General features: G+C 37.2%; 3 protein-coding genes and 1 long non-coding RNA gene across 8 annotated transcripts; 3 read left to right on the top strand and 1 right to left on the bottom strand.

Annotated features, from left to right (window-relative positions):
- Positions 1-189: 189 nt before the first annotated feature.
- LOC117570208 (apoptosis-inducing factor 3-like) lies at positions 190-10,425 on the bottom strand. 5 transcript variants are annotated; one of them, XM_034251727.2, is made up of 4 exons: positions 10,328-10,425; positions 8,346-8,417; positions 8,136-8,277; positions 190-2,152 (listed from the first exon to the last, which is right to left on the bottom strand). In XM_034251727.2, the coding sequence occupies exons 3-4, from the start codon at positions 8,203-8,205 to the stop codon at positions 462-464; spliced, it is 1,761 nt and encodes a 586-aa protein (XP_034107618.1). In that variant the 5' UTR covers positions 8,206-8,277; positions 8,346-8,417; positions 10,328-10,425; the 3' UTR covers positions 190-461. The 5 variants fall into 5 exon arrangements, with proteins under 5 accessions (XP_034107618.1, XP_034107592.1, XP_034107601.1 ...); XM_034251701.2 differs by having other exon boundaries at positions 8,136-8,272; XM_034251710.2 differs by lacking the exon at positions 10,328-10,425 and adding an exon at positions 8,893-9,055.
- LOC127565143 (uncharacterized) lies at positions 3,096-4,406 on the top strand. Its single transcript, XM_052002392.1, has one exon. The coding sequence runs from the start codon at positions 3,324-3,326 to the stop codon at positions 4,149-4,151; it is 828 nt and encodes a 275-aa protein (XP_051858352.1). The 5' UTR covers positions 3,096-3,323; the 3' UTR covers positions 4,152-4,406.
- A 4,278-nt stretch (positions 10,426-14,703) lies between the features above and the next one.
- On the top strand, positions 14,704-15,807 carry LOC127565617 (uncharacterized). Its single transcript, XR_007954955.1, has 2 exons — positions 14,704-15,624; positions 15,688-15,807. It is a non-coding gene; the product is annotated as an uncharacterized LOC127565617 (long non-coding RNA).
- Positions 15,808-16,230: 423 nt separating this feature from the next.
- On the top strand, positions 16,231-21,471 carry LOC117577432 (uncharacterized). Its single transcript, XM_034262337.2, has 3 exons — positions 16,231-18,053; positions 20,742-20,949; positions 21,013-21,471. Exons 2-3 carry the CDS (start codon positions 20,742-20,744, stop codon positions 21,171-21,173), a joined length of 369 nt encoding a protein of 122 aa, XP_034118228.1. The 5' UTR covers positions 16,231-18,053; the 3' UTR covers positions 21,174-21,471.
- Positions 21,472-23,361: the final 1,890 nt, after the last annotated feature.

Here is a 23,361-nt window from a genome sequence, read left to right as displayed (position 1 = left end):
TCTATTTAACAAGCATATCTCACTTAACGGCCTCAAGTGGAAGCTAACAAAAGTGGCCGCTAAGTGAAAACTGAAATATATTTCGGTTTTCTATAAGTTTTATAGCTTTTTTTTTGCGTTAAACGGACAAATATGCTTCCGAGTGACCGCTAAACGTGAAATCTAGTAATTAAAAACAAAAATGACAAGTTTTTAAGAAAATGCAACGTATTTATTGTACAAATCTCAATTTGCTTTGGTACAAGCAGAGTTAATACATTACAACACACACTCATGACATTGAATTCGAAAATAGAGCAAATAATTTGTTGGGTGGAGATAATACAAAAAATACTGTTGACGCCCTCCCTAATCTGGGATGGATGTGTCGCTTTTGATCCCGTACGGTTTAACAAATTGTAACAATAAGTATATATATATATATGTGTATTTATATAGTGAGCAAAGTAGTTGTAGTTATCCTAGCGCACTTTGGGCAGCGGCTCTTTGAGCATCGACGTCCACGCCTGACGATTCTCGGGGTTCGCAATGTGATTGCGTCCCAAGCACTTGCCCTGCGACAAGAGTTCGGCGAATTGGGCGACAATCGGATCACGACCACACGATGCCACCGCAGTAACAGTGTCTGCATGATTGATGAAATACGCGATGAAGGACAAATCCTCGAGGCTGCCATCGATGACGACATCAGTGTAGGCGCCATGTCCGGCATAGCGTATGCCCTTGCCGAAGACCATCGTAAAGAAGAATGGCACCGATTCAGCCTTCTTGACACTACCGCACATATTGATCGCAGCGATGCGAGCATGATATTGCGCCAACTGATAATGTCCGATGTTGACACGCGACTGCGACAAGCCATAAATGTGCGCATTGGCAATATCACCGCCCACATAGACATCGGGCACATTGCTCTCCATGAAATCGGTGACATCCACCGAACCGTTCTTGTTCAGCCTCACTCCAGACTTGGCCATGAACTGTGTGTTGAGCGTTGAGCCGGTGCCCATGATCAAGAGATCACATGGCAATCGGGAGCCATCCGTGAGTTGAACTTCCACAACTTTGCCATCGTCGTTGCCAATAATCTCCGTGATGCCGCTCTCCATTTGCATGTGAACTTTGTTGTCCTCGAATAGCTTTAGCATGCGTGCACCGATCTGTTCACCAAACGCTGCTTTCAGTGGCACATTTTCACGTCCCACGACCGTCACGCTGGCCGTCTTCGAGACGAGGAATGCGGCCGCCTCCAGGGCAATGAAGCTGGAGCCGAGGCAAACAACACGCGTCTCTGGTGTGATCGAAGCGACAATCTTTTGGCCATCGGCAAAATCACGCACCGTCATCACATTCTGCAAATCAGCGCCAGGAATCGGGGGCTTAAAGGCCGAACAACCGGTGGCAATGTAGATCTTATCGTACTTCACCACATAGCCATTGGAGCAATGCAGTTCCTTGCTGGCCGTGACCAATTGATCGGCGCTAACGCCCAACCACAACTCAATGTCGTGATCCTTGTAGAATTGTTCGTCACGGAATTGCAACGCCTCAATCTTCAGGCCCATTGCCTTCGACACTTTGACACGATCATAGGGCAAGACGTCCTCGCGACACACAAAGATCAATCGGCCCGTGTAGCCCTCCTGACGCAGTGCCTCCACACAAACGGCGCCCGACGGACCGCCGCCCACAACGATGAAGCAACGCTCGTCGGTGGGATCACGCTTGACCATGTTCTTGAAGCGTTTGTTTTTGGCCAAATCACTATGCTTGGCACGCACCAACACCTGACCATCGCTCACATCGACCTTGTAGCAGGGCAACGAATCGAGACCGGGGAAATCCTCAATGTCGCCCGTCTCCAGATTGAAGCAGGCCCCATGCCAGGGACAACGCACACGTCCCTGACCCAAGGCGCCAGTATGCATCGGAGCTCCGTAATGCGTGCACTTGGCACCGACCGCCTGGAAGCGTCCATTCTGCTTCACCAGCAATATGTTGGTGTCCTCGTCGAATTCCAGCTGCTTCATCTCGTTATCGGCAAGATCGGTGGTCTTGCAAACGGCAACGGGCGCCGTGTATTCAACATCTTCCACATTTGATGGCGACATCTTCTCCGTGCTGCACTTCGACTGATAAGAACCAACGGCACCTGCAACGACATTTCGTTTGTTAGACATTGTCTTAAGCACTTTTTTCTTACACTCTTGTCTAAAAGCTCCCTCCTTCTCTCTTCCACTCTCTCTCTCTCTTTCTAAATTTAAAACAAACACATAAAAAATTTTCCCGTTTAATGGCAATCGAAATTCGGTTAGAAGATAAACTTAGAAAGTGTCGCCTGCTGTGCTTCAGCCCAAACTTCAGCTTGAGCATCAACTTTTAGTGCTCAGTGTTGCCACAACAGCTGTTTTTTTCTATTCTTTATTCAAATACGATCTTTTCTTTAAAACTAAACTCTGTGAATATTAGTTTAAGAAATACAAATAAACGGCTATAAAGAAGTTATGCTAATTAGATAACTAACTATTAAGAAATCAAATTTTACAAAATTTCAAATAAAATACAAAATTTCAATAGAACAAATGGTATTTTGTTGAAAATTTAATAATTTCGAAATTTTAATTTTACTAATTTTGAAATAATTTAGTTTGATAGCTATTTAGAAAAAGCTGAAAGTTAAAGAAGCAACTAAGAAGCAAGGATTTTTAGATTAGAATTCAAATGTTCATTTTATAGCTTTACTTATTTCGAATTTAATAAATTAGTCTAAATTAAATTAGTTTATAGAAAAAGATGAAATTTCAAGAAGCAATATAACTACTTAACTTTTAACAAATAATACTTTGAAATAAAATTCAAAATTTCAATAATATAAAAAATGGTATTTTGATGAAAATTGAATAATTTAGAAATTTTAATTTATATAGTTTTACTAATTTTGAATTTAATAACTTAGTTTGAGAAATATATATAAACGATTAACGTTAAAGCAAGGAATTTTAGATTAGAATTAAAATTTTAAGATACAATTTTTCACTTATTTTTAATTTAATAAATGAGTTTAAGAAATATATAGAAAAGAAAGTTAAAGAAGCAACGTAGAAAAGAATCCTCATCAACTTCAAACTTTAGCAGTTTTTCGGCTAGCTATCTTTAATGTTTTCGACTTTAGCCATTTTTCGGCCAACAAAACTTAGCTATCTATCTTTTCGGCTGACAACACTAGCGCTTGACTGGAAAGAAAGTGACGACGGCCAAGCCCTTAAGAAGGAGACGGGGGCAGCTGTTGACGAGCTGACGTGCTGACGAGATCAGTTGAAAAGATGTCGTGGTCGCGTCGAGAACTTGTTGCGCTGATCGTGCTGCTCATGCTCCATCTGGTGGCAGCAGCTGGAAGTGATGGAAATGCCAGTGGAAGTGGAAGTGTCAGTGGGAGTGTGACCAGCCCCGAGCAACAGCTGGAACTGAAGCTAAGCGCATTGCGAGTGCATCGCCAGCTGCTGCAATCGGAGATAGCACGACTCTACATGGAGAACTTTCGACCAGAGACGCCGCTGCTGCTGGAGGAGCTGCAGCAACGCCAGCAGGAGGTGCAGCTGCAGATCGAGACGCTGGAGGGGAAGGCGCAACACGAACAGGATGCCCAACAGTTGGCCATCCATTTGGCCGCCGACTTTGAGTATTTGCAGCACAAGTTGGACGAACTCAAGCAGCAGCTGCAGCAACTGGATGCCACGATGTCGCAAGGCAATCACACTGCTGCCAAGCTGCCACCAGGTGAGGCACAACGCGACGACACGCCCACAACGCCCACAGCAGTCAGCTCCTACTTCTGGACACCGTTGCTGGCGATGCCCGAGTTCCCCAGTGGCAGCATTGCTCAATCCGCAGCCGCCTCTAATGCTACCCCATCGCTAATCAAGCGACTGCTCGCCATGCTGCGACCCAGTGCATCATCTTCCACTTCCACTTCCTCATCGGCATCGTTAAGTTTTCTGCGTGGACAGTCGAGCAAACCGACGCAGAAAGTGCAACTACTCAGTGCCGAAGAGCTGCTGCCTCAGCTGCAGTTGCAACGACAATTTCTCGATGATGCCATCACGAGACTCGAGCAGCTGGCAGCGGGAAAGAAGAGCGACAAGAACCCCTGAAAACGCAACAGCCAAGTCAGCCACAATTTCCCAACATCTACTTATTTATTCTTTTTTTTTTGTACTTATTAAATAAATGTTCTTTCGTTAACAAAAAAACTTGAAATTAATGGATGTAAGCTGTTGAACTCTTAAATTCGTTATAGCAACACACAAAGAAAAGAACTCCTGAAAACCCAACATACAGTTCAGCCACAATTTTCTAAAGGAAAAGATAACAGCCAAGTCAGCCACAATTTCCCAACATCTACTTATTTATTCTTTTTTTTTGTGCTTATTAAATAAATGTTCTTTCGTTAAAAAAAAAAAAAACTTAATTAATGGATGTAAGCTGTTGTACTCTTAAATTCGTTATAGCAACACATGAATATAACAGAAAAATGAACTCCTGAACTACCAACATTAAATTCAGCCACAATTTCCTAACTGAAAAGACAACAACCAATTCAACCACAATTTCTTAACATCCAATTACTTATTCTTTTTTTATCTAGTCGTTTAAATAAATGGACTTTTGGAAAAAACTTGAAAATAATGGAAGTGTTGAGATATTACCAGAGAAAAGAACCCCTGAAAACGCAACAGCCAAGTCAGCCACAATTTCCCTTATTTATTTTATTTTTTTGTACTTCTTAAATAAATGTACTTTGGTAAAAAAAACCATGAAATGAATGAATGTAAAACTGTTAAACTATTTTATTCGTTATAGAAACACTTGAAAGAAAAGAACTCCTGAAAACCCAACATCTAATTCATCCACAATTTCCTAAATGAAAACCCGACATCCAATTCATCCACAATTTCCCAACATCTATTCTTTTTTTGTACTTCTTAAGTAATTGTACTTTGGTTAAAAAAAACTTGAAATTAATGGATGTAAACTGTTGAAATATTGACAGAGAAAAAATCCCCTGAAAACCCAACCCAGCCAATTCAGCCACAATTTCCTAACATCCAATTATATATTCCTTTTTTTTAATCCTATGCTTAAATCAATGTATTTTAAACTTTTGAAAGATAAGCAAATATTCCTATTTAAACCTTGCAACATTTTCTTTGACTTCGACTAGTTGCATTCATTATATAAGCATCTCTTGAATTCAAGTGAAACAAGCCCTTATCGTGGAATTTTCCGGCTTAATGTCAGTGACATAGCTTTTGTGATAAGGGATTTTATTGATAAATACAAAACAAAAAAAAAAATGATATGCAAGTTTGATGTGCTCAATCACTCTAGCGATAAGCGATGATAAGCCTAAGAAACACAATAATGAAAACATGCATGTCATGAATACAATCATCACAGGGAAAATTGTAGACACATGTCCAACTATAATAAAGTATTAACCAGCACTTTCTAACTATTTATAACTTGCGTTACGTTGTTGCCTTTGGAAACCGATTTGAACCTGTTTCAGTTATTGATTTTGAATGTGGCCAAAACAACAAAACTAATCAATGTGCTAGCCAGGAAACTCGACCAGCGCCTTTAACAATTAGATGCGTCATTCGGCAAGTGGGTTGGGGAAGAACTAAAAGAACTAAAAGAGGGCACTTATTGGGGCCAATGGGTAATCAGATATCTATCAGAATGTCAATACTTCAATTAGATTGCTGGCAGATTGAGCTGCCAGTGGGGAATAAAAGACTAAATTCAGCAAATAAGGAAACAAATCGCAATAAAAATGTCAAGTTGAAACCAAGAAGTGTAAAAAATAGTTTTAAAATAGAAAAAAAAAATGAATTCACAAAAATGTTCTATTTAGTTCCTTAAAAGTATCTTGATAAAGGTTAATTTTTTTTGTTAAAAATTTTGATTTTTCTAATTATTTTATTATACAATTATTTTAAGAGAGATTACTTTTATATTTTCAATTTTTATTTTTAAAATTATTTCTTATTTTGTAAAAACTAAATAAAAGAAATATAAGAACATTAAATTTAAAAATGTATCTGCCACAATTTTGTTGTTAATTATTTAATAATTTTTAGATGAGCCAATAAGACTATAATTATTTTACAGTTCTTATGATATGCCACATTTTATTTTCAAATTTTCAAATCGAATAAAGTGTAATAACTTATTTGTTCGATAAAATTTAGAAATAAAATATAGCATAATATTATAAAAACTGTAAAATAATTATAAAGTTATATTGACTAAACTAAAATTTTGCTAAAAATCATCAAGTAATGAACAAAAAACTTTAAGCAACGCAAAAAAAATCTTTAAAGTTTTTTGTATTTTTTAATATTTTAGAAATAATTGAAGTTCCCACATTTCAACGTATTCATAAACTTTAAACCACAAACTTAGCTTAACCACAAACTATAAAATAATTGCTGAAGTTACTTTAACAACTTTACTTAAGACTGACCAAAGAAAAGCGATAAAAATAAAAACTACGCACCATTTAATAACATTTGGCATATGCACTGGATATCAAAATATGAAAACCGCAAACTCATGATAAAAGAAATAACTTCGAGAAACTGTTATGACGTCAGAGCTAGTGACGAAGCTAAATCTTGATAAAGAGAACGAGAGAGAGAGAGAGAAAGAGAGCGAGAAAGATCTTATGTGATTCAGACCTTCGATAGGTTCCACAAAAATAATACTTGAATTGACTTCAAAGTAATTGTGTGTGTTTTGATGCTGAAACCGGTGTACAATCTAATTAGTTGTTAATTTGGATGTTAACCAATGTAAATGTGTGTGAATTTGCTACGATTTACTGCTATTGCAAATGCACACACACGCACACACACACATACACACTCATATAACACACATACAACGAACCTGTTGGCCTTGTCACGGACACACTTAAACAATTGTAATAAAAGCGAAAAAAAAAACAATCAGCAAATATGTGTTTTTTGGGCTTGCTTACCTTTGAAAGAAAACAACAAAAAAAAATCCACTCAAAATTACTTTGAAAAGATTTCAGATTTGCTTGACACTGATATGACGCAGTTTTAAGTATGTTTTATGGATATGGATATTTGTGGGAATGTCTCCAGTTGCTTTTGATTGCTGTCTATGATAGACACACACGAAATAAAAAACAAAATAGAGACCGTGGCAGTTAAGTTCAGAGTGTAAACTGAACGTGAAACAAGCGAAAAAGTCAAAACCTAATGTCGTATGGCCGCATAAAAAGAAAAAAAGAGAGAGCTTTAGCTTTACGTTTTCGCCCGTTCTCTTCGCCTATTTCTCTACACGCTCTTTCTCGCATGCTATCGCTTATTCTCGCACGCTATCGCTCTTTGCATTCTGCCTGCACACTCTTTCTTTCTCGATTAGTCCACGAATTGAGGTTAAACAAAATGATTATAGCTCAACAGCACACGAAAATATTTGTTGTACTAAAGAATTTGGAAAAATGAAAATTGTAATTATTGATTGATACAATCAACCCCGCTGATAAACAGTCTTTAATAAATAAAGTAGTACAATTGGAAAGGCAAAACCACTCTCAAGTCAAGACTTGGAGAAAGCCTCCGTCTGTCACAGGCAGAAATAACTGTAATTAGTTTAATTATTTTCACAATCGTTGGCTGAGATCTCACGCTCAAACGAGCTGTAACATGGTCACCCTAATAAACAGAAAGCTGCCATTGTTAGAAAACTCACCAATTACTTTTACTGTTTGTTTGAAATTTATGATAGAATATTAAAATCAAATATAATTTTATGTAATAATAATAACATTCCATAAATTGAAATATTTTAGAAAAACAAAGACCACAACGACCTTGAAATATAGACAACCAAAGAGTTGACCAACTTTTCAGATTGAACTAGTTCGTTTTTATTTCAAAGACTTCTCAAATTGAGCCAGTTCGTTTTTATTTCAAAGAGTTGAGCAACTTCTCAAATTGATCTAGTTCGTTCATATTTAAACTTCACGCATTAAACATATTTTAATTTGAGAAGTTTCCCAACTCTTTTTTTTCAGAATTTTGTATTATTATAATTACCTGTTGCCTGTTCCGGCTTTGGGGTTACTTTTCCCGTCGTCTTGTATTCCTTGCAGAGCATCGAACCCATGTTGTGTATTTGTTGTTGTATTAGTAGATGTCTATGAGTATTTTGTTGCACTAACAATTGTCGCGTTCTATACTACAAATCAAGATAAGTGTATTTGAAACCAAAAGAGTGAATAATAAATTTGAAACAGAGATACGTACCTAGCGTGTGAACCGCGTAAAACTTGAAATTGCTTAAACAATGTTAAAACTGAACAATTTTTCGAGCGCAACCTGAAATTAATAACAAAAATGTTCAATTTAATTGAGAGCATTTATTAACACACCGACACAACACAACACACACACAAAAAAAAGATCGCAATGATTCATCACAAAAATGTATTTATTTATTTTGCACGCTCAGGCAACAACACACACTGTGCTAATTAACCGAAATTAGCATTATACCCAAATTAGTAAAGACCAAAAAAAAAGTTAGGGCATGCAAAAGTCGTCACATTGCAATTTAAGTTTGTTGTATTATGTGCTGGCGTTTTGCTTTTCCATGGGATTACGCCATATTTGCCAATTTTCTCTCTCTCTCTCGGAGTCTTCGCTCTCTCACAGTCTCACACACACACACACGTTCGTTCTCGTCCACTTGGAATGCGCTTGACGCTCTCAAGTTCTGATTGTTATGAGTGTATGTGTGTGATTCACACACAATAGGAGAAACCCAAACACAAAACAAAAAACAAAAACAAACCCGGCGCGACAGACGACGACAGCATGCAACAGCTAAGATTAAACTATTGAATGACGGACGCGTTGAGAGACTTCAGCGTTAAAACGGCCAAGTCACTTGGATCGGATTGTGCAGAGAACAGCGACGAACACACGTCCGACGTTCATGAGCTGCGAATCGAGTATGCTTCAAACTAACTTCGATAGTAACAACGTCGCGGCGGCGGCGATGGCGGCAAAAACTGCTTACATCTGTGTATTGCCTGCGCCTTAATACACAAACACAAACACACCCATACCCACACATACACATATGTATGTATATGTATGCTTTTGTATGTTTGGTCAAAATTGGAGCCTATGCAAGCAGCTAACCTGTGTGTGACTAACGAATCGTTTTGACCTTGTCGACGCTCGCGAACAACCGCAACAATACCAATCATAATAATAATAATAATAATAGTAGTAATAGTAATGAGCATGCCAACAACTCGCAACATGTGGCCAACATTATTAACCACGCCCCGTCACATTAACGTTTTTGTACACTTTTATAATTTTATACTCCGTATGGATTTTGAATTTGCAAACATTCTGCTCGTGTCACGACACATGCTCAGCACCGCAGCATTCAGCAATTGTCAACTGAGCGTAGTGCAATCAACAGGTTGCAGTGCTCATTATTAAGCCGGGCACATGCAACACTCAGCTCGTGTCACGACACGCGTAAGGCTCCACACCATTCAGCAATTGTCAAGTACCCAGAGAGTAATCACAAGAACACAACACAATACAACAGCAAGCAACAGGTTACAAAGTAAGAACACAAAGCAACACAAAAAAAAAAAAAGGAAAAACGACCTCCGAATTTTTTGAGCTTAAATGCATAACCAGTTAGTTGTTAGCACAGCACTGAAAGCAATTGCCCACATTAACCTGATCTTTTACTTATACCAAAACCACAAGAAAACGAAAAAAAAAAACAAAATCAAATTTCAAGTAATAATTATTTATAGCGAAACGATAGCGACAATGAACAAGCAAAACAATTAGTTAGATTGAAGATACAAAATCAACGGCAATTGTCGAGTTTCTTTTTACCAAATTAACTAGGACACGGACAGCTGAACTTCTGAGTATTCACTATACGCGCACACACACATTAACACATGTACGCGCAGCACTTGAACAAACAAACATACACATGTACATACATGTGTCGATGTCGAAGTGCCTTAAGTTTGTTCGTCTCCTATTGACTAACTACTGTTTTTTTAGCTACGGCCTGTGCACTCGCTAGCACGTCGCCGATAAGGAGGCTTATTGGCATATGGAAATGTGAAATTCTCATTAGTCAATGAAATTGATACACTCTCGCACACTCACACACACACATAGTAATCTATCTTAATAATTAGGCACAATTTCGAACGTTTAAAAACGTTTTTAATACGTACATTTTGCGCTCCGGAATTTAGCTGCTCCCTGAATTTTCTTGTTATGTCAATTTGGTGGTCTGCCGGCATTGTTTATTTACAATAGTTTTTTGTAGTTGGTGACTCAGCGTGACCGCAAGTTGGATTTTAAAATATACCGGTAAAGTACAATACAAATTCCATTAAGGGTCACACTTTTTATCGATAGTTGTGCAGTTAACGGTTGCCCGTTGAGTATGTTATGCTTTAACAGCGCTGTTACGGTACAACACAATTGCCAGCAGATGGCGCTGCTTTGTGTTGGGCGCCAACATTTGAAATTGAAATGTAACGCATTTGTTTTGTAACAATTTCTCAATTGTATAGTCTATAGATTTTTATGGAACAGGGTCAGTATGTGTGCTCGTGGCACGTTTTAATGTTGTCTAATTAATATTGTTATTATTATTAATTAATGATTTGATTGGCATTATTATTTGTAAATATATTATGTGTTACTCTCTGCATATATTATATGTATATAGTATAGAAATATATTCTCAAAGGTCAGCGTGTGCTTCAGCATGTGTTTACTATATTGATTCAATTAATAACTGATTAATGCTTGCGATAGAATTCAATTCTAATCTAAGTACACAGTATATACATATATATTGTAGGTATTTTGTTTATATTATGTATTTATAATATATATGGATGTTATTGTTGTCTGTTTACAACTGCGGCTTCCACGCGTCGTTCAAGTGATTGCCGTGTGCCGATTACAGATGTTGACTTCTGCGATTTCAATTTCCAATTTCAATTCCATTTGATGAGCAAAGCACTGCACCAAGTTCAAAGGTCACACAGGCGCACGCATAACACACGATGATTTGTTGTTGTTGTTGTTGTTAATACTGCTGCCTCCATTTGTTGTGGAGTGCAATGGCCAAACGGTTTTTTGGGTGCGTGTGGCCAAGGTCACATCTCGGCCAGACAGTGCGACGTCCTCAATAGTTCAAGTGCCTAATTCTCACAGTTTCCAAATCACAATTTACCTCAAACTCTCCTCCTTCCTAAACGAAACGAGCCCCGCAAGCAACAACAACAACAACAACAACGAAAATAAAAACGTAACTTTCGTCGTATTTTTTTTTTGTGTGCCAAACATTGACCTTGACGTTGAAGGCCTTTGAACGTTGTCGCACTGTGGCACCTTCGCAATTTTCGAGCGCAAACTCAATTGAGTGCAAGCTTTGCTCAATTTCATATCATATTGCAAATCAAATTTATTAAGCATAAAACTCTGCAGCAGCATTTTTGTGGCTGTTAAGAAACATTTCATTTTAAATTCAATTCAAGCTTAGCTGTCAAACATTTGAGTCTCCATCCATTGAATGCTTAGAAATGCTCTAAATTAATATAATCGACTTTAATTAAAATATTCAAAATACAAAGCAATTCTTTAATATCTTACCAACAAAATTGTAGAAAAAATAACACAAATTAAGCTAAGAAAACGTTTTTGATTGTTTAATTAATCCTTTTATTTAACAACATTACACATACATTATTTAGTACTTATATAAAATATATTGTAGTATCAACTTCAGTTTGGCATGTGAAAAAGCATAAAGAGATAAGATGACAATTTTGTAGCATTTGGCACCACTGTGCAAAGGGCCGGTGCTGCCAATGCACTGCTCAGAGAGTCAGTTCACAGTTCAGTGTGCCCATTGCAATTGGGCGGCCCAAAATGCTCTCTCTCTCTCTTTCTGTCTGTCTCAGTCTCACACAACTCCCAACTTATGTGTGTGTTGCCTGCGTGTATGTGTGTGTGTGTGTGTGTGTCAAGAACGGAATGTGTGTCTATGGCCGCTGGTGACGCTCGGTTAAGGTCGGTCAGCAGCCGCAGCCGCAGCCGCAGTCGCTGCCGACGCCGACGTCGGCGCCGCTGTTAAAGAAGGAGTCGCAATGCCATCGATGGGGGGATGTCAACGACGCGACAACTGATGCCGTTAAAGCTTCATTTTTCGTTGTTGTTGTTTTTATCGTTTTTGTTGTTGTTGTTGTTGTTGTCAGAGGTCAACTTGGTCGCTGCACAGTTTATTGACACTCGCGATAATTTCACGAATTTCGAATTGGTTTTTTTTTTATTTGCTTTTTCGCACAAGATAATCGCTAAAATGAAGCACAAGAATTTAAAAAGGAAAAAACGAAACATTTATAATTTGGTGTATTTTATTTATTATTATTATTATTATTTTCGTTGTTTTATTTTAATAATTTTCTTTCAAATGAAGCAATGAAATAAAAATTATACATATCATTATTATTATTTGTTATTGTTGATTATTTATGTTATTATTTTTATTTTGATTTTATTATTTTTAAAATCCACTTCGTCATCTCCATCTTCATTTTATTGTTTTTTTTTTTATATTGTTGATTATTTATGTTATTTTTATTTTGATTTTATTATTTCAAGAATCGGCTTCTCATCTCCATCTTCATCTACATTTTATTATTATTATATTTTATGTTATTTTTATTTTGATTTCATTATTTTAAAAGTTGTCTTATTATTATTATTATTAATTTTTATTGTTAATTATTTATGTTATTTTTATTTTGATATTATTATTTTAAAGATCCGCTTCTTCATCTCCATCTCCATCTTCATTTTATTATTATTATATTTTATGTTATTATTTTTATTTTGATTCCATTATTTTAAAAGTTGTCTTATTATTATTATTTGTTATTGTTAATTATTTATTTTATTTTGATTTTATTATTTTAAAGATCCGCTTCGTCATCTCCATCTCCATCTTCAATTTGTTATTATTATATTTTATGTTATTATTTTTATTTTGATTTCATTATTTTAAAAGTTCTCTTCTCCATCTTGATCTTCATCTAGCTCCTCATCAGAGTTTAACTCTACTTCATCTCCATTTATAGTAATTACATAATTGCCATGGATATCTACATCAATAAACAAATAAATGCCTTCTTCCTTATCATCGTCTGAATCATTTTGGATTATTGGATATGGAACTGAAAGCGAATACGAATATGACAAGGAAAGGATTAATGATAGCTTTACCACTTGCTATATATCAAAAGACTTACGCAACATTTTGAATATGGTACTTTTGCTTTCAGATAATTTTTGAGATTTTATTTTGAAATTCTACGCTTCTCTCAATTCTCGCTCGAAAAAAAACTCGATTTAAGTTTAATGTCTAGAATTCAACTGGCGGTAAATGAAAAGAGAACTCAAACAAAGCCTTTTTAAGGTAATTCCAAAAGCAGGGCCTACTATAAAAACATGTTAACATTTATAATCATATGTAAAGTGTGACCAGAGTTTTTTGCGAAAGAACGCAGTTTGAAGTTAAATGCAGAAAGCAAAGTTCAGTATATAATGTTTGTTATTTGTTTACATTTCGAGTTGTTGTTATTGTTATTATAATGTCTGGCTGGGATCTGGACTCGACTGGACCGGACCGGGGAGTGGACTCTCATCTAGGCCTGGCCTGGCCTGGTATCGCGCCCTGCGCACGCTTCTGGGTCAATAATCTGCGTCTGAGTCTGCGTTGCACTCTTGTTGTTGTTGTTGCTTTTGTTCTTGGCGCCCATTTGTCGCGCATGTCAATCAATGAAGATCCAATTTTAGCACAAGTAAACAATATTTGCACGAAGACGAGTCGAGACGAAGCGAGCCGAAGACGAAGCCGAAGTCGAAGACGAAGTCGAACAGTCATCATCATCATCATCATTATAGACTCAACTGGGGTAGCCACGCCCACAAGTGCCGCGACCTTATCAGCATGCCCTCTCCCTCTCTCTCTCTCTCTCTCGCTCTCTCCCTTTGCCACCCCCTTCCTTCCCCACCCAACCTCTTTTACTGTCTGTTTCTTTGTCTGCTGCTCGGCTGAAAGGAAAGTTTTGTACCATTTATCGAAATATTCGATGAATAGCACGCAAAGTATTTGGGTCAAAATTAGCACTAATTGAGCTAAGCTTCACTTTGAGCTTTGTGAGCGCAGCTTTGACCTCAATAACGGCAGATCACAAGCAGAAGTGTGCAAAAGCTTTCCAAAATAAAAGTCTTGCTCATCATCGTGTCAGACTTTGTACCGTATTGCGTACACAATGCAGTACATCAGCCAACCCCCCGCGCAGTCACCCTAAAAGTCGTAGTACAACCCACGCTTATCTCACACACACACACAGACACAGAATTCCATGGAAAAAAACGAAATGAAATGCGGAGAGAGAGCAACATATGTTGAGGCTGCGAGGCTCGCTCTCTCGCTCTCGCATACTAACAGATTGTGCTAAAAATAGGAGAGTCGACGATTGGACGCGCGCGTTGTTGTTATTATTATTTTAATAGAAACTAGATCACGTTGAATTCACGTTGCCGTTGTTTACGTTCGCGCTCTGCCGTTACGCCCACCAGGCGTCGACGCTTGCAGTTGTTGTCGTTGTCGTCGTTTCCGTTTTTCGTTCACGGCTGGCTGCAACAAACAACAACAGCAACAACAGCTGTGTGTAGTCCAAGCAACCAAAACATCAACAACATGTCTTATCAGCCAAAGCGCACAGCGTTTTAACATTATCAGGAGTAGTACGCATACACATCCACAATACACAAATACATGTACATACATATGCATATGTGTGAGCGCGTAATAGATGATCCACAACAAGCCAAGGACCCGACTACTAAATACAATACACAGACTCCACAGAAATCAGCAAACGATCTTGACTTCATTTTTGTTTGTAGCCAGTTTTGGGCTAATTAATAATAGAGTATTGAGGGAAACCCCGCTTTAAATACAAATCAAACAATAATAATAATATTTAATCGGCAACCATAATAACAATAGTAGCGAGTGCTGATAAGGCGCTTATCAGCGCAGTGACTTGAATTGTTTTTAAATAACATGCAAATACAATGTATATCGATAACAGAGTCGATAGCACCTGTTGTCGCATTACAGACTGTCGCGTTTTATCGACTGCTAATTGCATGCCAGATGACAGAGAAATAACAGACCCACATACACACACACGCGCACACAACGAATAAGGACAATCAGAGTGAACAGGTTACAAAGCGAGGGTGAGATCGTCATGTGTTGCCTGTGTGCGTGTGTGGGAGCAAGTGAGTACGACGCTATTGTCGTACACTGATGGATTCACTCTAGTTGTTGTTTCTTTTTGTTTGCATCGTTGCTGCTCTTGTCGTTTACTTAAACAGATAACATACATATGTACATATGTATGTATATAAACAAGTATATGAAATGCACTTGCTGTCGGTATGCTCGCCTGTGTACTTTGTTCAACAGCAAATATTATTATTAATATTGTCATTGTTATAGTTATTAATGCTGAATATAGCACAAAACTCGCGCGCGTGTGCGTGTGTGTGTGGCCACAGTGACAAGTTGCTGCTGAATTTCTATGCGTAACGGAGAGTCGATATTTGCTGTAAAAGAAAGGTAAGCAAGTACGTTTATTAATATTTATTTTGTATTATATATATAATATATTATTATATTATATAATTATTATATATTTTATGTATATATATTTTTCGATAGAATATATATATATATATGTATACACCAATTACTCGCCATACTTCAATGCAAATATTTTTGGCAGTTTTAAAAATGGCCGCTTGGCAATGACTAAAGCAACCGAATGTTTAACGGTTTCATATGCTTGGACACACTGTGCTCACTCACACACATATCCACAGGCGAATTATGTATTAAGCCTGCATGCAATGCGCGCCTGTGTGTATGTGTGTGTGTGTGTGTGCGTGCGTTTTGTGTATCAGCTTTTGAGATCGACTTGCGAAAGCTTCGTGCGGCGCTTGCAACACACTGAGAATTCTTTTTCAATTTGGCTGTGAAACAACGAGCAACAAGCTGACTGCTTAAACTATAATAACAAAAAAAAAAAACAAAAAAAAAAAAAACAACTAGCATTAACTGCAACTGCAAATTAAAAAATCGTTTGCGTGTGAAATTCAATTGTAATGAAAAACGAATTAAAACAAAAAAAATAAAATTAATAAATATCAAAACTGATGATATCAAAGAAAGACACATATTGCATACAGGAAACGCCAGGCTTGCTAAACAAAAAAATAAGCAAACACAACAACGAAAGCAAACAAAAGTCAAGCAAACCAATCAGACACCCCACCCCCGCCGCCACTAGAAACCGAAACCGAAACCGAACTCGAAACCGACAACAGCAAATAAACAAATAAACTTCTTGTAAGTGCCTTGAGTTCGTTAGTGTGTGTGTGCGTGTAAATGAGATAAGAACAAGACGCCCAGCAGACGCAACAACAGCTTCAGTCTTCCTCCCCACTGTTGTCGTCGTCGTTGTCGCCTTCACCCGTCTGTCTGCATCTGTATCTGTGTCTGAGTCGGAATCTGGAGTCTAATTATAGCGCACTGCTCGCTAAAAATACAATTCTGATGCCGTTGCCCAGCAGAAGCAGAAGAAGCAGCAGCATCTCGGCACAAACACTGGCAAACATACGAGAAGCATCAACAGGCAAGCCCATCTAAGCAACAACAACGACTGCATCAATAGCATAAAAGGGTGAGAGTAAACGCCCCAACGAACACGAAGACAGAGAGAGAAAGAGAGAGAGCGACAGTGGACAAGAGAGCGAATTCAAAAGACGAGAGCGTAAGCAGCTGAGAGTGAAATAGATTTCGTAATAAGTGAACGAAGCACAGCTGACTCTTTGAGTGCTTTTGATATTTGCCGATAACAATAGCGACAAGTTGATACAAAAAGCCAAAGGCGTGATCATCGATTGCCGGCCTGATTGAACAGTCACTAACGGGTGCAAGGGCAATAACAACAACAACAACAAACCAGCAAGACAGCAATAAAGGGGGAAAAAGAAAAACGCTGGCAAAAATTTGCCAAGCTTAGTCAGCAAGCAAGCCCAAGCGATTGGATTGAACTGCGAGAGAGATAGAGAGAGAGTCGAGTGCAAGTGTGTGCGCGAGAGAGAGAGTGTGGGAGAGAGAAAGAGAGAGAGAGCGTGCGCACAGCGCAGAGTTGACGATTGATCAACGGGCCCGAGCCTGATCATCAAAGCGCGTTCCAAATCCAAGTCAACCAGCCGCATCGTTAGGTCGTGCGCTCCGACCGCGCCGTCGCCATCTTAAGTCCTCGATCGTGTGTTCGTTCGAACTTAGGATCAAACAGAAACCCACAAAATAAAAGAACACCAACAACAACACAACAACGAATAATGCAAGAAAATCGCCAAACATCGCGTGTGTCGAATATTAAAACTCGTTGTACACCAAAGACTCTCCCGCACAACGTTCCCGACTCCTCGCCTGTCTTCATCTTCATCGGCATCATCATCGACACCAATTAGCTGCACAACCAATTTACTATATAGTAGTCAATTCCCATTATAATTTCTTTTTGTTTGCACGTACGAGGACAATTTGTTATCCCTTTTTTTTAATCTTAATTTTTTTTTTTTGTGACAAAATATTGTGATTTCTGAAACTGTGTGTGATTGCGAAAAAGCGAAAAACAAAAAAAAAAAACAAATTAAACATTTAGCACAAAACTTTAAAGAAAGTTCCTTAAGCAACGTGATAAGTTTAGAATTCGAAACCTTGTGCACAGGATCAGCATTGAGATCGTTACCGGAGTCTTTTCCTCAACAACCATCAAATCAAGGCATGCAACAGTAAGTCCAGCTTATATAATTGATTATATATTACGCTTTTTTTTTTCTTTTTTGGAGAATTTTCACCTTTTGTCTATTGCATACTTCTGGAGCGTTCTCAATTCAAGAGAACGTGCTATCGAAAGTATGCTACAATAATGTATCAAATAAATGAGTGGCAAAAGCTTGAAGAACACAAAAAAAGGAAGTTAAAATAAACGTTAAATGGGGTTTTTATAAGGTTTAGAAAATAGAAGAATATCGAAGCAGTTTGAAGAACACAAAACAAGGAAGTTGAAATAAACGTTAGATGGAGTTTTTATATAGTTTAGAAAATAAAAGAATATTGATTCATTCAGAGAAACAGCTAAAATTATACTATTCGCATAATCAACTGCATCCTAAACCTCTAAGTACAAATTTGATAGAAATAAACTAATTATAAAAAGTAAAATAAAAATGAATAACTAAAATTTATGTATCTTATAGAGTTAAATAGAAATATAAGACAAAGTTCTTTATTTTAAGAGCCCTAAAGGAAATTGAAAGAATATCTATAGGTTTTAAAAATCATCATACATTTCTTGGCTATCGTTCTACTTATTTTATTCAAAGAACTTTCATATAAAATAATATCCATAGTTCTTGAAGATCAACAGAAATTTCTTGGTTATGTCTCCATTTATTTTAAATTGAAATTGAAATATTTATAGTTTTTAAAGATCAACATAAATTTCTTGGTTATCTTTTTATTTCTTTTATTTTAAGAACTTTAATATAAAATGAAATAATATATAAAGTTCTAGAAGATCAACATACATAAGTTTATTGGTTGTCATTACATTTCTTTTTAAAACAAATACTCTACTGATCATCACTTTAAGGAAACTATACATATTAGAATAGTTAACTGTTCCGATTGATCAAAATTAGTTGGGAAAATCTGTCGACAAAGAAATAGCCACGTGGATGTAAAGCTTACACTGCATGATCTAACGAGGTTTCGTTATCAGGCAAAAGCTTTTAATTTTAGATGAATCCTACACATACAACTATATTTAGCTCTCGACATTATCAGAGACCAAAGTTATTTCTTTATTTTGAATTTCTCCGAATGGTGAATTCCCATGAAACTCAATCTTATGCTCCTCTATCTGACATTCGTCACTCGAGACATTACACACACACATAACCTAGCTCCGGACTCGTTGATATGCTGTGAAACAAACAACATTGAACCACATAGGCTTTGCTTTTGAGATGTTTATAGTAGTAGTTCTCTCAACAACAACAACAATAACAACAACAACACAAACAGCAGCCGCACAAGAATAAACAAACACTAACGCACTTTTTGTTTTTGTCGATTTGGTCTTTATTAAATTCATGTTCCAAATGATAAGCTCGGGTTTATTTTTAAACATTGAAGTTTATGTAAATATTTCCTGGGCCGCGACCAAAGCGACGCGTGCGACGCAAACAAAAACAAAATCGGAAAACACAATAATATTTGATATTGATAAGAGACGCCTCCGAGACGAGACGAGTGACATGCTGAGAACAGTCAGCTGAAAGACGGTTAGCTCCTCTAATACTCGACTTCGTGCAGGGGTCTATTAAAAACAACAAACACGATATTTAGTATTGCTCGCATTTTGAAAGCAATAATATATATGTTATGGTAACTGAGTTAGAGGTGCTGAAATCAGCGGACAGACGGACAGACAGACTGTCAAAAGATGTGGGGAAACTTTTCTGAATTCAACTAGCAAATTTGATAGATTTCGGATTTTGGGATACTGAGATAGAGGTGTATAAACTTATGGACAGACAGACAAAGGAAGAGAGGAAACTTTAGATTAATTAAAAAATTGGCTAAACAAAATATGATTGATTTAAGATTTGGAGGAGCTGGTTTAGAGGTTAGTTTGAAAAAAGTGTTATAACAACAGAAATTCCGATTTAAGATTAAGAAAAACTATGTTAAAGGTAAGAGGTGTTGAATAGACAGACAGAAATCGTGGAGGAAATTTTGTTTCCTCTAGAAATTCGCTCAAACATTGTATAGATTTAAGATTTAGACTAGAGGTTAGTTAAAAGAAGTGTTATAATATCAGAAATTCAAATTTGAGATTCAGAAAAGCTAAGTTAAAGGTAAGAGGTGTGTGATAGAGAGATAGAAATCGTGAGGGAATCTTTTTGTTGTCTAGTAATTTGCTCCAAAAGTTTGTAGATTTAAGATTTAAAACAGCTGAGTTGAAGGTTATTTTAAGGAAGTGATATATTAAAAGAAATTTAGATTTAAGATTCAGAAAAACTCAGTTAAAGGTAAGAGGTGTGGGATAGACAGTCAAAGATCGTGTCAAGAAATTTGCTCACCAAATTTGATACATTCAAGATTTAGAGGAGCTGAGTTAAATTAGTTTGAAAAAAAGTGTTATAATAATAAGAAATTTAGAATACATGACAGAAATTTAAATTCCTAAGAAATTTGCTCACCAAATTTAATACATTCAAGATTTAGAGGAGCTGAGTTAAATTAGTTTGAAAAAAAGTGTTATAATAATAAGAAATTCGGAATACATGACAGAAATTTAAATTCCCAAGAAATTTGCTCACCAAATATGATAAATCTAGTATTTATGTTATCTTAGCTGGGTTAGAGGAAGACATAATTATTAAAGGACGTTTTTTTCTTGTCGTTTCCAGATGATTTCCGCGCTGCCCAAATCTTGTCTATTGGCGCTGCTTGCCACATTGGTGTGCGTGGCATTGAGCGTGTCCCAGGTGGCAGCTGTGCCTGTCACCATGGCACCTCCGCATAATGAGAGGCTGATGAAGCTGTGCAGCGATAATCTGAACGAAGCCATACAATTAATATGCAATGGTCGCACACTCTCGCTCGCCCAGCTCTATCGTAAGTGATATCTAAAAGTCGATATATCGATCGTGATGATTAATTGAACTTTTGGTTGTTTAGCAAACAGTTTTGGACCGTCGCGAGCGAAACGCTTCAGTCCCGGCCAGTTCTTACAACATCCCCGACAGGAAGGCTCCGTCCACATGTGCTGTATTCAACAATGCACTAAGGAAGACTTAAATCAATTCTGTGCGCCCGATGAGGAAACGCCACCGAAATGACCCTCAACAATGATGTGAGAGAGAATGAGAGAGAAAGAGAGAGAGAGAGAGAGATAGCTACACTTTACCGCCTTTACCTAGCTACCTATACAATTCCACAATACTGTTCCATTGAATCCTAATCTATATATATCTTTATATATATATATATATATATAACTATTTGTATGATTTTGTATGTATGTATGTATATGCCACATATGCCAAACGTGGCACTTATCCCCACTACGCCCCGCACTACATTAAGTATATTGTACTAATTTAAGCTATGCACTAATAAAAATTTATACAATTATGAGAGCAATGCGAGTTGTGACTGACCAACCAGAGATGCGAGAGGAGGAGGTGCAACCCCGCTTCTTATACCCGATACCCATAGGATAGAAGGGTATTATAACTTTGTGACAGGCAGAAGAAAGCACCTCCAACCCTATAAAGTATATATATTCGTGATCAGTGACAACAGTCGAGTCTTTACGTCCGTCTGTCTGTTCGTTAGAGTTGTGATTTTTATTATTTACAACATTAATTACACTTTTTATGATTCCTGAAAATTTCGTTGCGATCAGACAAAAATTGTAGAACTTATTTATACTTTTGTATGGTATATTCTGCACTCTATGGTATATTTTAAATGTAGTACTATATCAATATACCAAATGTAGCCTTTCGGTTTATAGTAGTATATTTTAAAATTAAGATTACACCGTTTTGCTTTTATTCAAAATGGGTAGCGGGTATCTCAAAGTCGAGCACACTCGACTGAAGCTTTCTTACTTGTTTTTTTTTTTTTTTGCACCCTACGTACAGGGTTTATTTATAGCGAGCGCAGGCCATTAATGCAATCTATGCCACTTGATAAGTACTTGAGTTTTATCCAGTTTCGTTTAGTCTCATCTCTCATAATCTTGCTGATTTACTCAGTGCCATCTCTCTCACCCACACATCTTTGCCATAGATCTGGCTTCCTTTCCTTTAAATTAAGCGAAATGAGTGTTAAATGAGTGAAATTGCTTCAAAGATTAGATGTCATAATTAAAATATCTTTAAACTATATAAAAAAAAACTATATACTAAATACAAGGAGTTCAAAAATAATCCAAAACAAGTTTCGATTTTTACCTAATCAAAAAGTTTTCGCAAAATGAGTGAAATTGCCTAAAAGATACTTTGAAATTTGATATTGTGGCCAAAAAGTGGACAAAGCTACAAGTTTCGATTAAATGTTGAGAAAAAAGCAGAGTAAAAAAGTGAGTAGCCGCTTAAGCTATACCCTGTAATAAATTGTGCATACATTTTGTATATCAAAAGTGCAAAATTGTTATTATTAACTCAATTCAATTTGTTCCCTTTTAAATGAATTCGTTTAAGAATTTCAGACTAATCTTGCACATATTTGAAAATTACAGGGTATCTGTGACACAAGGCGAACAAATATGGGCCTCAAAAACCATTTGGCAGCATGCATAGTCAAGTATTGAAATTGTAGTGTCCTTTAAAACGAACCCCGTCCCCATCTTTTTTTTTTTTCTTCTCTGCAATCTATCTCCATTTCGCTCTCGCTCTCGCTCGCTCACACTCGGCTGTTCATTAAAGTGCTTTAGCTTTTTAACCTACAAAAAAAGTTGTCGAGTAGGAGAGAGAAAGAGAGAGAGAGAGGGGAGGAAAAGAGAGAGAACGGCATTTAACATCATTGCCATTTGGGATGGGCGTTTGATGGGACGAGAGGGCGGTTTCAATCTATTCATAAAATACGCAACGTTGACCTTTTTTTACAACATGGTTGGGGGTGGATGCTACACCTCCCCCTACTCCCCCCTTCACAATCCACCACGCACTCACACTCGCACTTGTGTGTGCAGTGAAACCTTTGAGAAAGGACTCTGGACATTGGACACCGTTGAATGGGGTCACATGACTGCAAATTATGTCACAGGCGGCAATTTAAGATGATTTTAATGATGGTGCAAATCAACTACGACACATGGGAGTTGACCCTCAAACCTCAAACCTCAACCCTCAAAACTCAACCCTCCAAAATAAAGACGACCACTATATGTACATATGTTTGCATCTATATATATTTTACAATCAACAAATGCAGAGTCATCGCCTCGGCGATTACATTTAACTAAAAGTATTTAAAGGAATGCTATCACCTTAATCTTTCGATATCTTTCCAGTGCCA

This window comes from Drosophila albomicans, chromosome X, assembly GCF_009650485.2.
Source record: "Drosophila albomicans strain 15112-1751.03 chromosome X, ASM965048v2, whole genome shotgun sequence".
Taxonomy (NCBI): domain Eukaryota; kingdom Metazoa; phylum Arthropoda; class Insecta; order Diptera; family Drosophilidae; genus Drosophila; species Drosophila albomicans.
The sequence above is the reverse complement of the archived record's forward strand: the minus strand, read 5'-3'. Positions and strand labels throughout refer to the sequence as shown.

Coding starts and splice junctions, on each gene's coding strand:
- LOC117570208 (XM_034251701.2), bottom strand. Junction 8,273..8,345: donor TTACGCGGTTCACACGCTAG/GTACGTATCTCT, acceptor TTTGTAGTATAG/AACGCGACAATTGTTAGTGC. Junction 2,153..8,135: donor AAAGCCGGAACAGGCAACAG/GTAATTATAATA, acceptor ATGTCGTTGCAG/GTGCCGTTGGTTCTTATCAG.
- LOC127565143 (XM_052002392.1), top strand. CDS start 3,324: ATGTCGTGGTCGCGTCGAGAACTTGTTGCGCTGATCGTGCTGCTCATG.
- LOC117577432 (XM_034262337.2), top strand. CDS start 20,742: ATGATTTCCGCGCTGCCCAAATCTTGTCTATTGGCGCTGCTTGCCACA. Junction 20,950..21,012: donor CTCGCTCGCCCAGCTCTATC/GTAAGTGATATC, acceptor TTGGTTGTTTAG/CAAACAGTTTTGGACCGTCG.